Raw genomic sequence first — 13743 nt, forward strand, 5'->3', positions numbered from 1 at the left:
ATGATTTTTGACAGGGCTCAGCGAGTGAAATAAAGGCTACGTTAAAGAACAAAAAGCAGGTGGAGGAGCAGCGAATCTAGAGCGAAGGAGGTGGAAAGAAACAGACCCGACAACACTGTTTATCTTCACGTGGCTTTGACAGCACGGCTGAGTGAAAACAGGCGACGAAGAGGGACGAGGCTTTACGCCTGATTCCCACGTCTGCACTAATGACGAAAACACACTTTCTAACGTGCCCCACCTGTCCTAATGATGTCCTCCCAGCAGGGCTCGTTTGCACTGTCGTAACAGGACTGAACGACCCTCATCAGGCTCTTTTCCTTCACTCGGGTCCCCCGGCTCCCACACCTCCCCCTGTCTGCCTCTCACACTCAGCCCTCACAGATAAACACTGGCAGATTTTCTACCTAAACAACACAAACATGCGTTGACTCCAGCGGGGAACATAGATGAACGTCAGTGGTTTACCCCTCGCCTGCTGATCCGTCCAGCAGTGGGAGCGCTGTCTAACTTTTCCTTCATGCTTTGAATGATGCTCGGTTTACCGCTGATACCGATGCTGCTGCTCACACCACTAGTGTTAAAACAAACAAGCTAAAGCAATGTGAAACTGTAATCATGCTTTCCATTTCTGCATATCCACCAGGGTCCATGTTATATAAACACTGATGTAATATGAATAAGGCCGCTCGCATTTGCATCAGTTTTAGAGAAAATCAGGCCCTAAATCTGCTGCTGGTTTCCTGCTCCTCACTGCAGGTGAGCATGGCAGCGCTGATGTTAAAACCACAAAGCAATGCAAAGGTGAAGTGGAGGAAGAGGTTCTTAATCCCATAATTAAGTACAATTAGTGATTGAACAGCAGAGGGATACTCTGTGACAAGTGAATGTCCAGAGTACAGAAGTACTGTCAGCAGAAATCAAAGTAAAAGTACTCACTATGCAGAGAGGCCCCAGACAGTGTTTTATTATAAATTTTATCACATAATTGGCAGAATTTTTATATTGTCGATGGTTTAACTTATACTAAATACTTCATGTATCTGTTACCTTTTGAAGGTCTAATGTTTTTATTTAACATTTTCTTTTTGTTTACCATCAAATAATTGAGCAACTTTCGTCTTTAATTCAATATTCCTTTATTCGTCCCTCGAGGGGAAATTCCGATTTTACAAGCTGATTGTATGTTAATATATTTCAGAAACAAAATATTAAACTGCAAAGTAACAAGTGACAATAACTATGAATACTGTTTCCCTCTGAGATAGAAGCACACTGGAAGGAGCCTTGCCCGGTGTGCTGAATGGCGTCTGTGCGAGTTAAAATGAAAGCGTGCAGTGGAGGCTGTCGGCTCGTATCTGCCCTCGCTGTTAGTCACACTTTCATCCAAACCTTTGTCCTTTTGTGTCTTTGAAGCTCAGCGCCTCCTTCGCTGCCGACACAGAGCAGATCTGTGTACTGAAGCAGCGAGAATGAACAGTGGAGCAAAGAATCTGCATCGTACTTTGAGTTTTCCACACCTGTGCACACCTGGCCTTCAGCCTGCTGAAACAATGACACATGTGCCACTGTTACAGTGAAACACGGGTCAGCTGAACGCCTCTGAGCAGGCTGCTGTTTGTCAGCGGCTGACATTTTGATGCTCCTCTTGACAGATTTATTACCTTTGCAATTGAATTTTCTTAAGTTCTTCCCAGATCTCTCACAATAAACCCATCTCGCCCAGATGTTCTCACACAGCCCCTTCTCAATACACCCCCACCTCCACAGTCACAGCTTCTGGAAACCTGCAATCCTTCAGACTAAGTGTCGGGTTATGCTGGAACAGAAGTAGTTCTGATAGCTCCAATATGGGACTAACAGCAAACCTTCATTCATCGTGTTGCACTCAGCCGTTTATATCAAAGTGGCGGAAATATTTGTGTTGAGAGAGAAGTTCAGAGAATTCCCAGAAGCAGCCCACACTGTGATCAGAAAGGTGTCGGGGGAGGTGCTTTCTGAAGCTGATCGGCCATCTGACAAGCTCTTCTATCAGCAAACCCCTCCCCCACACCTTTCCACTGCTGTTGAATTGTCTCTACCTCTCCCAAACCGAGAAATAGACGGTCACACCCATTTTACACAGTGATTGGCCGGATTTTCTGTCCAGCTGCTCCTGTCAGTTTCCAGGTGCAACAGCACGAATGCCTTTGAGGAGAGACTGTGTGAAAACATGCGGCTTCTCTCCGACGGCGAGCTTTTCACACCGTGTTCAAGAGCGGCTTTTCAGAGCAGCTATTAGCACTTTTGTCTCCAGACGTGGTCAGACGGCACTTCGTACAGGTGATTGTTTTTCAAGCTCTTATCAGCCTTAAGTCAGTCTGAGCCTCCAAAATAATTCATCCACTGACCTTGGCTGTCTGAGTGGATTGATGCACTGCAACACAATCAAATGGTTTCACAAGGCGATAATTGAACAGTACCAGTACAAGCATTAAAGCAGCAGTTTTTACGCCGATGATCTGATCTTATACAATTTTTAATCACCCCTTTAAAAATGTACTTTATTTTATCTCCTTATGAGAAGTAAAACAGCTTCGTTTTAATCATCTTCATGAGCGATTGATGCAGATTTGAGTTGTGATCCTGCTTTTACTCTAAAACCTGACGTTCATCTGCAGCCGCAGAGCTGAGGAGCATCACATTCAGCATCCATTACAATAAACGAGGGCTTTTCCTTGGTCTTCACTTTGGTGTGAAAGGGAATGAGCGCGCGCGCGCACACACACACACACACACACACACACACACACACACACACACACACACACACACACACACACACACACACACACGCACACACACGCATCTCCACCTGACCCCTGTTATTATGCTGCCAGCAGCATTAGCAGCCCTCCCCTGCCAGTGTGCCTCTGATGTCCCTATTAGAGCTAATAGCTGTCCTAAAACACTTAATTTATTTGGATTAGATGAGGCGAGGTCAAAAGCCCAACTGGGAAACTGACTCTCAGTTGTAGAAAACAGCGATAGGACGGAGCAAAGTTAAACAAAATACATAAAAAACTCTCGTCTTAATTAGAGAAAATGATGAATGAGGATAAAAATAACACAAATTCGTAGTAGATGTCCTTGATGGAAACACTTCTTTGACTAATGAATGAGAAACATGAGATTGTTTCTGTAGTTTTATTTCTTCAGTAGATTTGGTGCAAAACTTATTTGTGAGTATTATGATGCCAGACGTGACTTTTGCAGTAAACACCAGATGATGATATATAATACACCAACAGCTCAACCTCCATTAAAAGAGCTCATTGAGTGCATACATATGTAAGGTCCTTTGAATTTGATTGGTGCTGATTGTCCCCAGCAGGTCTTGATGTGAAAAAGTTGAGATTTCACAACAGCTTCAGACAAACAGACTCCCGGCAAACAGCTGTGCAGCAGCCAAATGTCTGAACAACCTGTTTAGCCACATAGAAACAAACACAGTTAGATTCAGACAGAAAGGCTGATTCACCGAAATGTCTGACGATGGCTGCCTGCCTGCGATTGGCTGCTCAGCCTGATGAATAATTTAACCCAGTTTTTTTCCTCAGACTTGTCCCCTCCAGCTCACAACAGTTTCCCACATCCAAGCTACCACTCTGGTTATTTAATTAGCTTCAGACGAGGTTTAACGTTCACAGTTTTCTCGACTGTTGCTGTCAAATGCTCAACTCTGCTCCGGCCTGTGGAGCAGTAGATGCTAGTAGCCACATTAGCTGCACAACGTGCTAATGCCAAAGTCAACAGGCTAACTATAAAAATGGCAAAACATAACAGGTTCTAAGTTTGATGATGGTATTGATCCATTGTTGAGCTTCAGTTTTGAGGTGAATGCTGCTTCCCATTGGCCCTCAAAGCTGAATGAGTTAATCCACTTCCTCAGATGGAAGGAGTTTGCGTTGGTTCTTGCAGCCAACAGCAGAGAAACTGGTGTGTGTTTCTCCTAATGTCACCTTCACATCTTCATTTTATGGGAATCAGCATTATAGTATTGAAAATAGTAGTTACTGTATGTAACTCCAGTTCTATGAGTACGGCCCAGCACTCCACCTGCATCTTATCAAAGTCACCGTAAAGCGCATTATTTTTAATAAGCTAAAACTTTTATCACAGTAATGAAGGTCTTCCAAAGTCCATGTTGTTGACACCGGTGATGGTGATGAAACCTGACTAATTTACAAACAAACTGTATTTCCCAACAAAGGTTTTACGAAGCGTTCCCGAGCCCGTTCAGCGCCTCTGTGAAGCAAAACTTGACGATGACAGTTTGAGATAAAATACCCTGAAAAGATAAATGTGGATGAAATTAATCGCAAAGTTTTAGTGTTTGGCAGCAGAAAACTGGTGTACTTCTCTTAACAACGTGGACATACACACTCATACTGCGACCACAGGAGGTTATACTTTAGCAAACACACACAGACACACTGCAGCAACAACAACAACAGCCAAAACAACATCCATAAACCAGAATGTGTTTGCTTAGGTGCAATCAGCACTGTTACTGCTCTGAGTGCGAGACACACACACACACACACACACACACACACACACACACACACACACACACACACACACACACAGCTACAATAACAGAAGTGGTAGCACTCCTAACAATTTGTGTTTGTTTGTTTAGGTGTAATTAGCTTTCTCACTTCCCGAGACTGAGACACACTAACGGCATTGATTGTTTCTGTGTGTGTGTGTGTGTGTGTGTGTGTGTGTGTGTGTGTGTGTGTGTGTGTGTGCATGCAGGTGTTATCAGCACTCTCTCAGCCTTGGATCGGGAGGATAAACCGGAGCACAGTGTCGAGGTGAGACTCTTAAAAACAACATTTTGGCTTCCCTTCGGGCTGATACAGAAACAGGGAGAAACAAATCTGTTTTGTTGTGCATCTGAGGTTCAGAGTATCAATAAATCCATAACAATATATGTTCTACAGGCTGCTCGTGGTATACACACTGTTTTTTATAGCACAGGTAATTCAACAACATCAGCGGCAGAGTTAAAACCGATCTCTTACAGGCACTTAAAGGGAGCACACACTGATGTCTTCAGTTTATCCAACCAGCAGCTTTTCTAATTCACTGTCACATATGACAAAGAAAACCAAGTCACCGCACTTCAGAGGCTGAAAACAGAGAATACTTCTTTTTTTTTTTTTTTACACGAACTCTTTCACTTGTAGTTTTCCAATCGCGGAGTATTTTTCCTCCACAGGCACAATTTCTGTGTAAGTCACAAAAGTTCATGTCTGTCGATGAAATGTTTTACGGCCGACAGAGCAGAGCAAAGAGAGAAGAGCCAGTGGATTTAAAGAGTTATACCTTCCCTTCTAATATTTTTATGAGGTGGTTAACATGTCATAATTCAGCCTTGACGATAAGCAGTCATTCAAATGCAAAATACGCTTTTCACTCCATCGTTCAGGGAGTTTCACCAGACTTTAGTGCAGCCTTCTGCAGGTTGAACTCCACACAGAGTCTGATTTGTCGATGCATCCTGCCACAAACTTTTTCAGGCACAAGTTAATGAGGCAGGTTTGGGAAGTCTGAAAGAGTCTCTGATGAGAGTTGATTACAGTTGGCAGCAGAAGATCAGAAGTGTTTTTTGCTGCATGCACTGTTTCATGGCTGGATATTAAGCCTCTTTCTTCTTACTCTCAGGTAATCGTCTCAGATAACGGATCTCCCGCTTTGCGTTCCACCGCCACCGTCGTGATCCGAGTTCTAGATGCCAACGACAACCGACCGAAGTTCACCGATAAACTTTTCCACGTCAAGCTGCCTGAACAGCGCCACCAGGCAGGTAAACAGGAAGTCTGCCGGATGGTCGCCCGTGATGACGATGAAGGGCCAAACGCCGTGGTGACCTACAAGCTCCAAGACAACCAGGATGAGCGTTTTGAGATCGACTCGGTGACGGGCGTGGTGACATCGCTCGGCGATTTCTGGCCTGGAAACTACAGCATTCTCACGGTAGGTGTCCAGACGTCACCATTGTCGGTATGAAACGCTCACATGGAGTCTGAAACAAAAACGTGCCTCCTGTCTTTCAGCGAAGGCGATAATGAGTTTGTGTTTCAACAAGCTCAAGGTAAACACTGTTTCTACCAAGTTATGCTTCATTTGCGTCTCTCTGTAGAAGGTGTGGAGACTTTAAAGTCTCGGCCGAACCAGCTCTGCTGAGGAGGCTAAATTACCCGTGCTTAATACTCTGAAAGGCACTCGACTCACACCTGCTCTGAAGCCAATGAGCGTTTTCAGTCCTTGTCATCACTCTGCACTGTGGAAGCCGGAGAGGTTAATCAGCGGCAGAAAAGCTCTGCAGGATTCCAAAAGCATCAAAAAGCTTTTACTGTGGCCATAAAGAGTTTGTTTCTGTTGACATTAAGCAGCTTTACAGATAATTAAATGATGAATCGGGTGCTATTCTGATTCAATCTATACTGGATGGACATATATATTTATAGAAACATTGTAAAAAAAAAAATACCTTAAAGCTGCATTTAAAGCCACTTTGTGTCAGAACATCTACCACAACCTCCGCGCACAAAAATCTGGGTAGAAAATGAATTTTGCAGATATTTGCACCCACAATCTGCTTTTATTTGCTTTTTTTAATCACTGTTTTGTGGCCCCAAACAACAAACATTTATTCGACTGAGGTAGACAGAGTGTGATCACTCCCTTAAGATCTCCGGCGTTGTCTCGCTGTTCTATTAGTAAAACCTCATTATAAAATGTTAATTTCATTTCTATGTTAATTTCCAGATTAAAGCTACAGACCAGGGCAGCCCGTCACGCTCGTCCACGGCGAGACTAGACATCGAGTGGATCGCCCGCCCGCCGCCCTCCGCCGAGCCAATCACGTTTGACGAGCCCCACTTCACCTTTGCCGTCATGGAAACGGAGCCCGTCACTCACATGGTGGGCATCATCATGACGGAGACGCATCTGAGGCTGAGGTGGTTCGATATCACAGGTGAGGGGAAATGACCACACGCGCCGCCCAGACACACACACACACACACACACACACACACACACACACACACACACACACACACACACACACACACACACACACACGCTCTGACGTCCACAGTCTGGTATTGAGCGGAGTATTGATCGCAGGCTGTTTGCCGGGCAGGTGAGGTCAGGAAAACAGAACGAACTTCCAGCTCTGATGAAAAACAAGCATCACACAAATGAGGGTAACGACCTCCAAAGAAAAGACTAAACGATAGATATTAACTATTAATATTTATTTCCACAATATGCCGGATTTTAACAAGAAAGGATCAGACCTCAGTGACCTCTGCGCAGCGGCTGCTCATAGATCGGAGAGTCTTTGCCTCCGTCTGACGTTAAGCTCCCGCGGCCGAGGGAAAAGAACAACATATTAGGAAATGATATCTGACATTCGCCATATTGCCACTTAAACCAAAGTGCTGACTTGTAGAGCGCCGGCTCGCACGGAGAAAACAAACAGGTTACGACCATCATCCATCCATATGAGCCTCCATATAAACAGGAGACAGTTATTTTCTAAAGGTCAGCAAAGTCCTGCAGAGGCGAATGATACCGGAGCGTCGCTCGGTGGGGACAAACAAAATGAGTGTGAAATAAAGGAAGGAAATGAACACTCTGCGCCGTGAGTTTCACCTGTTTCAGGACTTTGAGATGAAGTGCTGTGATTTATATCTTTGATCAAGGCCACTTTTTCTAAATCAGTCTCTAAAACTTCAGTCAGAGCTGCTTCGACTTTCAGCTGCCGGGCTGTGAGGGGGCTGCTATGTGGAGGTGCAGAGAGTGAGGACGTCTGCAGAGCAGCAGTCCTTTTCGCTCCTGTGGGTGCACGTAGAAGGTCTCCATGCACGTCTCCCACTGGACCGCCCCCTGAAAGCTCTCACTCACATGTTTGGCATTGATTGAACATGGTGGTGTAACTGGATGTGACACAAGTGAAAGTCATTTCAAAGAGCCGCTTCAGTGTTTTGGTCCAAGTCGAATGAGCTTTTCAACATGACAGGCATTCAGCTAACGTGACGGGCGGCATGTTGATGTTTCTGTTTGTAATCCTGCCTTTTCTGCTTAAATCTGCTGTTCCCTGAAAACAGCAAGCCCACTCCTCAAGGCTATGTGCTGTGTCAGCTGCCTTGCAATTTAATCATTTTCCCTTTGAAACAACAGGAAAGACTTGGTGTCTAAAACAGAGTCAGAGCATCGCGGTGGTCCCGCGGTTAAAACACGTTTCTCTCGCTCAGCGTCGGGTTCGGTCTGGGCACCTCTCATATCCTGTTGCTGAAGCTGAAAACAAACAAACAAAAAAAGGCATTAAAGAACAAGCAAGCAGTGGCAGGAAATAAAAGCGCTGTGGAAAGTCCTGAAGGTGGACAAAAGGCTTTGAAGTGATGGTGGAGCTGCATGTTTTCTGTGAGGTGAGGTGACGGAGGTGACGGAGGCGGTCGTTCACTCCATAGAAAAGACACTTTGTGCTGATTGGAAAAAAAATCACAGGCATGTGAGTTTTGACTTCCCTCTGAATGAGGATGTAGGACTCGACTGACCTCGTTCACCTTGGATGTACAAGTGTTCCTTCACCTTCAGCTGATGCACTTCACACACACACACACACACACACACACACACACACACACAGACAAAGCTATAAGCAGTCATATAACCAGCTTCCTGAAGATTATTCATCCAATCTGTACAATTTACTTAAGATTTTGATAAAACAGGATTAACAAATGATCACAGTGTGTTTGGAATCAGGGTTTCTGTGGATCATATTTAACAACCAGCTCATTCATCGACATTTGCTAGTAGTAATTCTGCAATATTAGCAGGAATTTTACATTTTAGAGATGAAATAAGCAGGCAGAAGATAAATAAGTGCAAACAAAAGATAAATAATACAACCTTGCCACCACAGAAGTGTTGAGTGATGGATGAATGGAGAGAGAAAGGGGACGAGGAGAGGAAGAAAAGGTCTTGGTGTCAGCGGTATCCACAGGACGTTTTCTCTCTGTGAGGATAAATCAGCAGCGTTCCTCCTCTCATCAGCTGCCAGATCCCCACAGGAGGGACGGCTGGCCGTGCCTGCTCTTCCTGCTCTCCGCTTCTCATCCTCCTTTCTCCTTTTCCCTCACATTATGCGACAGACCATCAGAGAGCTGCTTAATGGAAAATAAAAAGCATCGCGGCATTTTCAGTCGAAGGGGGAATCAGCCCTTTGAGTCCGGAGGTGACGGTGTCTCGCTCCCTTTGAGAGCCTCCCAGGAAAACACATCGGGGTTTGCCAGGCCGTTTCCTGCCAGGCGGGGCGGCGTGTGCCGAGAAAGGCCGAGGTTCCTCCTGTTCAGTTCGCTGTGCCAAGTTTGGTCCGTGCCAGCGCTCGACAGAACACAGCAGACACTCAGCGTCCCCAAGGAGACGTTCAGTTGTCTCATAGCTGCTGATGCCGAGTGTTTCGTCTTCTGCGAGCGTTGTGTTTTGTCACGAAGCAGAGGAGTCCTGACCGTCCCGGAGTCTGGCTGCATGCTTTCACGTAAAGGCACAGTCACTGCACGCCACTCACGTAAAAACTAGATACTTATCACATCGTGCATCTGTTTCTTTAATTTATCCACGTTTAACTTCTCCAAACGCAGATGACTTCTCATGCTTTTACTCAGTATCAGTATAATTTTGTTTCTCCAGACAGGACTAACAATTGGACATATGTTTCTCACCTTAACCCAACACTGAAAACAGGTATTAATTTAATAAGAGAGGAGAAACTGCTCCAGGGCGTAAATATTTTCACCTCATTCTCTCATAAATTTGCAGCTTTTGAATGTGTTCAACACAGAGCGTGTACGTGACATAGTCAGCTCTGATTGGCCAAGTACCAAAGTGATCTATCCCCCAGTTTCATTGGTACCTTGTAATATTGCAGTATATTTGCTTTGCAGTGCAGTATGTGTTGTAAAACGTTATGATACAAGTGTATACTGCTGGACGTCTTTAAAGTTTCTGGGTCTCTGCTGCCGGATGCAAGAATCCATAAATGTGTGCTTAGATCACCTGCAGTGGATGAAAGTATGCATAGCTTTAATTGTTTTGTATAATTAGATATTTATCTAAAGATAATGCCTCAATGGAATTTGCATTCAAAAAGTATTTCCTACAAAACTCAAAGTAAAAGCAGTCAGTAAAAGTTAATGACAGCCCCCCCACAGATCAGTGGTTACTACTTTAATTATCCATAAATCAAAATGAGCTGTACGACAAATTAGCTGGAGGAAAGTGCATGTAAGTGTAATATTTCCCGCTGAGTGTAAGTGAGCGTAAAATTCAAAGTAAAAATTGTGCACTGGTGTGCGGCACTTGAGTGAATGTATTAGGTGTGCCGTGGCTTCGACAGCTCTGTGTTTCATCAAGCAGAGTGAAGTGTTTTTGTTGTGTTCAGTAATTGTGCAGCGTTTTTCTCCTCGTGTGGTCTGTGAGCCTCTCACTAACTATCGCAGATCAGCCGTCGACTGTCACGTCAATCTTCTTCTCCTCTAATCGTATTTTTAATTCTGTGAGACGCGAGGCTTCACCCCCGCGTTGATTCTCATTCTGCTTTGATGACTGCATGACTGGAGGCTGTATTTCAATTCTCCACCGTTCCTCCCCCGTCTGCCCCGCCGCCGTGTATCGCTGACCCTCATCTCCGTGTTGGCAGAGGACGGAATGTTGTTGTGTCACAGGAATCCTCTCTCATGCAGATATGATCAGGTATTTATCGCCCCGCTTTACCTTCCACCTCTCCAGCAGCAGAACCCAGATGCCTATCGAGCCTCGTGGGCCGTGAGATAACTCAGAGAGACAAATGAAGACTTCCACGGCTGTCAAAATAACTCAAATGGCTCCTGTGAATCTACACCAAAACAACACACCGCGTTTAGAGCGAAGAGGAAACACAAAGTCAGGGACAGGATATGAAAGGGCAGGCGAGGGCTGCGTCTCCGCTGCTTTCAGAGGGATGGACGCAGCGTCCCTCTGGCTTCACTGGACTGTGATCAGGACCGGGTCCCAGCTGGATGTGATGTGGTCGGGATGAGGGTCAGCACCTGCAGGTCGGAGGCCCGGCTCTCTGCTCGTGGACGAGGTTCATCTCCTGCAGGGGAGGGCTGAGGTCAGGCTTCTCTGGGTCTGAATCCAGCCGTGTTTCCTGATTCTGATTGGATCACGACGACAACGAAAAACTCAACGCATCACTTCTCTTCATTAAAGGATTGGATTGCAGTTTAATGGAAAGGTCAATTTTGGGAAATTTGCATATTTGCTTTCTTGTGGAGGATCAGATGATGATGGTAAACAACCAGCTATGGCCAGCAGATGCTTGGTGAAAAGAATGGAAGCAGGGACAGACAGTTGGCCTGGTTTTATCCAAAGGTGTCAGAGACGTTTACGTCTTCTTACATTGATCATGCAGCTGTGTTGATGTGAGACTGTCAAGCGGAAGTTTGGCCTAACTTTCTGAGTTTGTGTGCATTGATGCACTTTGGTAGAAATTCTTGTGACTGCAGCACAGCAGCGGTGATGAGAGAGCGTCAGAGGAAAGAACCAATCGATCTTAATTTCTGACCCTGAGCTGTTGTCACAACCTCTGAGCAGTGACTCAAAGATTACAGCCGCAGATCAAATCAGAGGAAATGATGCTCTCTGCAGGAATGTTGACCCAGTGCTCCTGCTCAGGCTGGGACGACATGCTGTCCTGTCCTGAGCGGAGCTGTCGAGGCAGGCGAGGTACCTGGAGGAGACCTCGAGGCAGGACGTGATGAGAAATGAAACCACCCTGTGTTAAACCTCGGAGCAGTTAGTGGAGGAGGTTACGGTAGAAAAGAACATCTGTTTGGTGGTCATTTCAACTTCACCTCCTCAACTCGCCCTGAAGGGAATGTCTGCAAAGTTTGACTCTTTGTGGATCAAGACTCAGCAGTGGTAATCAGCTGAGGAGAATATCTCATTCAGAATACGCTGTGTTCCAATCATTTCATGATCTTCTGTGGCGGGAAAAGGACTGAGGATGTTTGATACATGTCAAGTTTATTTGTATCATCCAGTATAATATAGGATGCCTCAGTGGGCCACCCAGCCTGAGCTCTCTGAGGAAACGGCAAAATTCCTCAACAAAAAGCAATAAAGCAATACTTGCATCCCCAGAGGCTGTCGTGCTTATTATAGCCTGCAATAGAAAGGTGACAGATAAAACAAATAACTCACTCTTTGTTCTTCCAGGAGCCCCAAAATATTAAACCTGTCCTGAGGGCAGCGTGTGGCATATCATTATTCAAACCTACCGAAAGAAAATAAACTGATAATTTGATGACCTGTAGTTTTTTTGTAGGCAGGTGTGTTTTATAATCAGCACACCTTGTCCTCCTGATGAATTAACGTTTCATATTCACACTCCTTTTAGCTCTGGTTTGGTCTCCACCCTCTAGATGTTTCATTTTCTTGCTGGAGTTTAACTGTCAGCACCGAGCAGGTCGCATACAGCAGGTCTGTCACAGCTGCCTGCTGCTGCTGCTGGAAACAAAAGACAGAATGAGTGCTGTTTGTTAAAGAGCTGAATTCTTTTAGTCCACCTTAACATGGCTTCCTCCTGCTCTGCATGTGATGTGCACTTATCTGATGTGTTAAGTTACATGTAAGTGAAGAATGGCCTCTGAAATGACTGATGGGGCTCCAGCTCGCTCAGCTTGCCTCGTTGCCACCATGACCCTGACCCACATAAACATCCAGGAGATGGATGGAAGGAAGGAGGGACGGATGGATCCTTTTCCCAGCGTAACGCTTCTTTTCCTCCAAGTGCCATGAGTGAAAGGTCCTTTGCATGGCTGGCCCCAGAGGGAATGGAACCTCCAGCCTTGGCGGGGGCATCATATCTTCCTGGAGATGATCAGTAAAGTGAAAAATTGCTTTTGCGGTGCGTCCTCTTCACTCTGTGCTGAGACGACAGCCGGCAATGTGCTGCATCTGTTTCAGCTGGTGCTCGTGTGCGGCGCTGGAAGTCAGTCCAGGAATTTGGGAGTCTGAATGAGTTAAACAGACCTGTCAATGTGACTGGTTAGCCTGCAGCGTGTCAGTTCAGTCATTAGGGCGCAACTGACAGAAGCAGACCTTTGGATGACCCAATTATCTATCGATCAAGGACAAACAGAGTGATCGGGCTGAGTGAGACTGTGTGTGTTCGTGTAGCAGAGGAAGAAAGAATGAGAGGTAGAAAATGTGTCAGTGCTTTTTTCCACTTCTCTTTCCACATAAACGCAAGAGTGGCTGAAATTATTTAGATGAAAATGAAGTGGCAGCAGAGCACAACCTCAACCATCACTTACAGTAACAGAAACATATGTGGAGGTGCGTGTGTTTGTGTGTGTGTGTTTGTGTGTGTGTGTGTGTGTGTGTGTGTGTGTGTGTGTGTGTGTGTGTGTGTTTAGCCCTTTGCAAGGTGGATATCTTAATAATAAACACCATCTGGCTGAGCAGGCATGAGGTTTACCTTTCTCACATACATGCACACAACCTGCTGAGAAAGAGCGAGAGAGAGAAGAAAGCCACGAGGCAAGAAATATCAAGGGGGTGCAGCAAAAAGAGGGACGAGCGGAGAGAAAGAGGGAAGGAAAGACAGATAAGGAAGAGAGGACAGAGAGA

General features: G+C 45.4%; 1 protein-coding gene across 1 annotated transcript in view; it reads left to right on the top strand.

Annotated features, from left to right (window-relative positions):
* fat2 (FAT atypical cadherin 2) overlaps positions 1-13743 on the top strand; it is a 95109-nt gene that overhangs the window by 20525 nt on the left and 60841 nt on the right. Inside the window, exons 4-6 of the mRNA XM_070962546.1 lie at positions 4804-4862; positions 5716-6027; positions 6823-7033. Of these exons, the coding sequence (XP_070818647.1) occupies positions 4804-4862; positions 5716-6027; positions 6823-7033 (582 nt within the window). The remainder of the gene's footprint in view (positions 1-4803; positions 4863-5715; positions 6028-6822; positions 7034-13743) is intronic.

Source organism: Chaetodon trifascialis, chromosome 5 (genome assembly GCF_039877785.1).
Source record: "Chaetodon trifascialis isolate fChaTrf1 chromosome 5, fChaTrf1.hap1, whole genome shotgun sequence".
NCBI lineage: Eukaryota > Metazoa > Chordata > Actinopteri > Chaetodontiformes > Chaetodontidae > Chaetodon > Chaetodon trifascialis.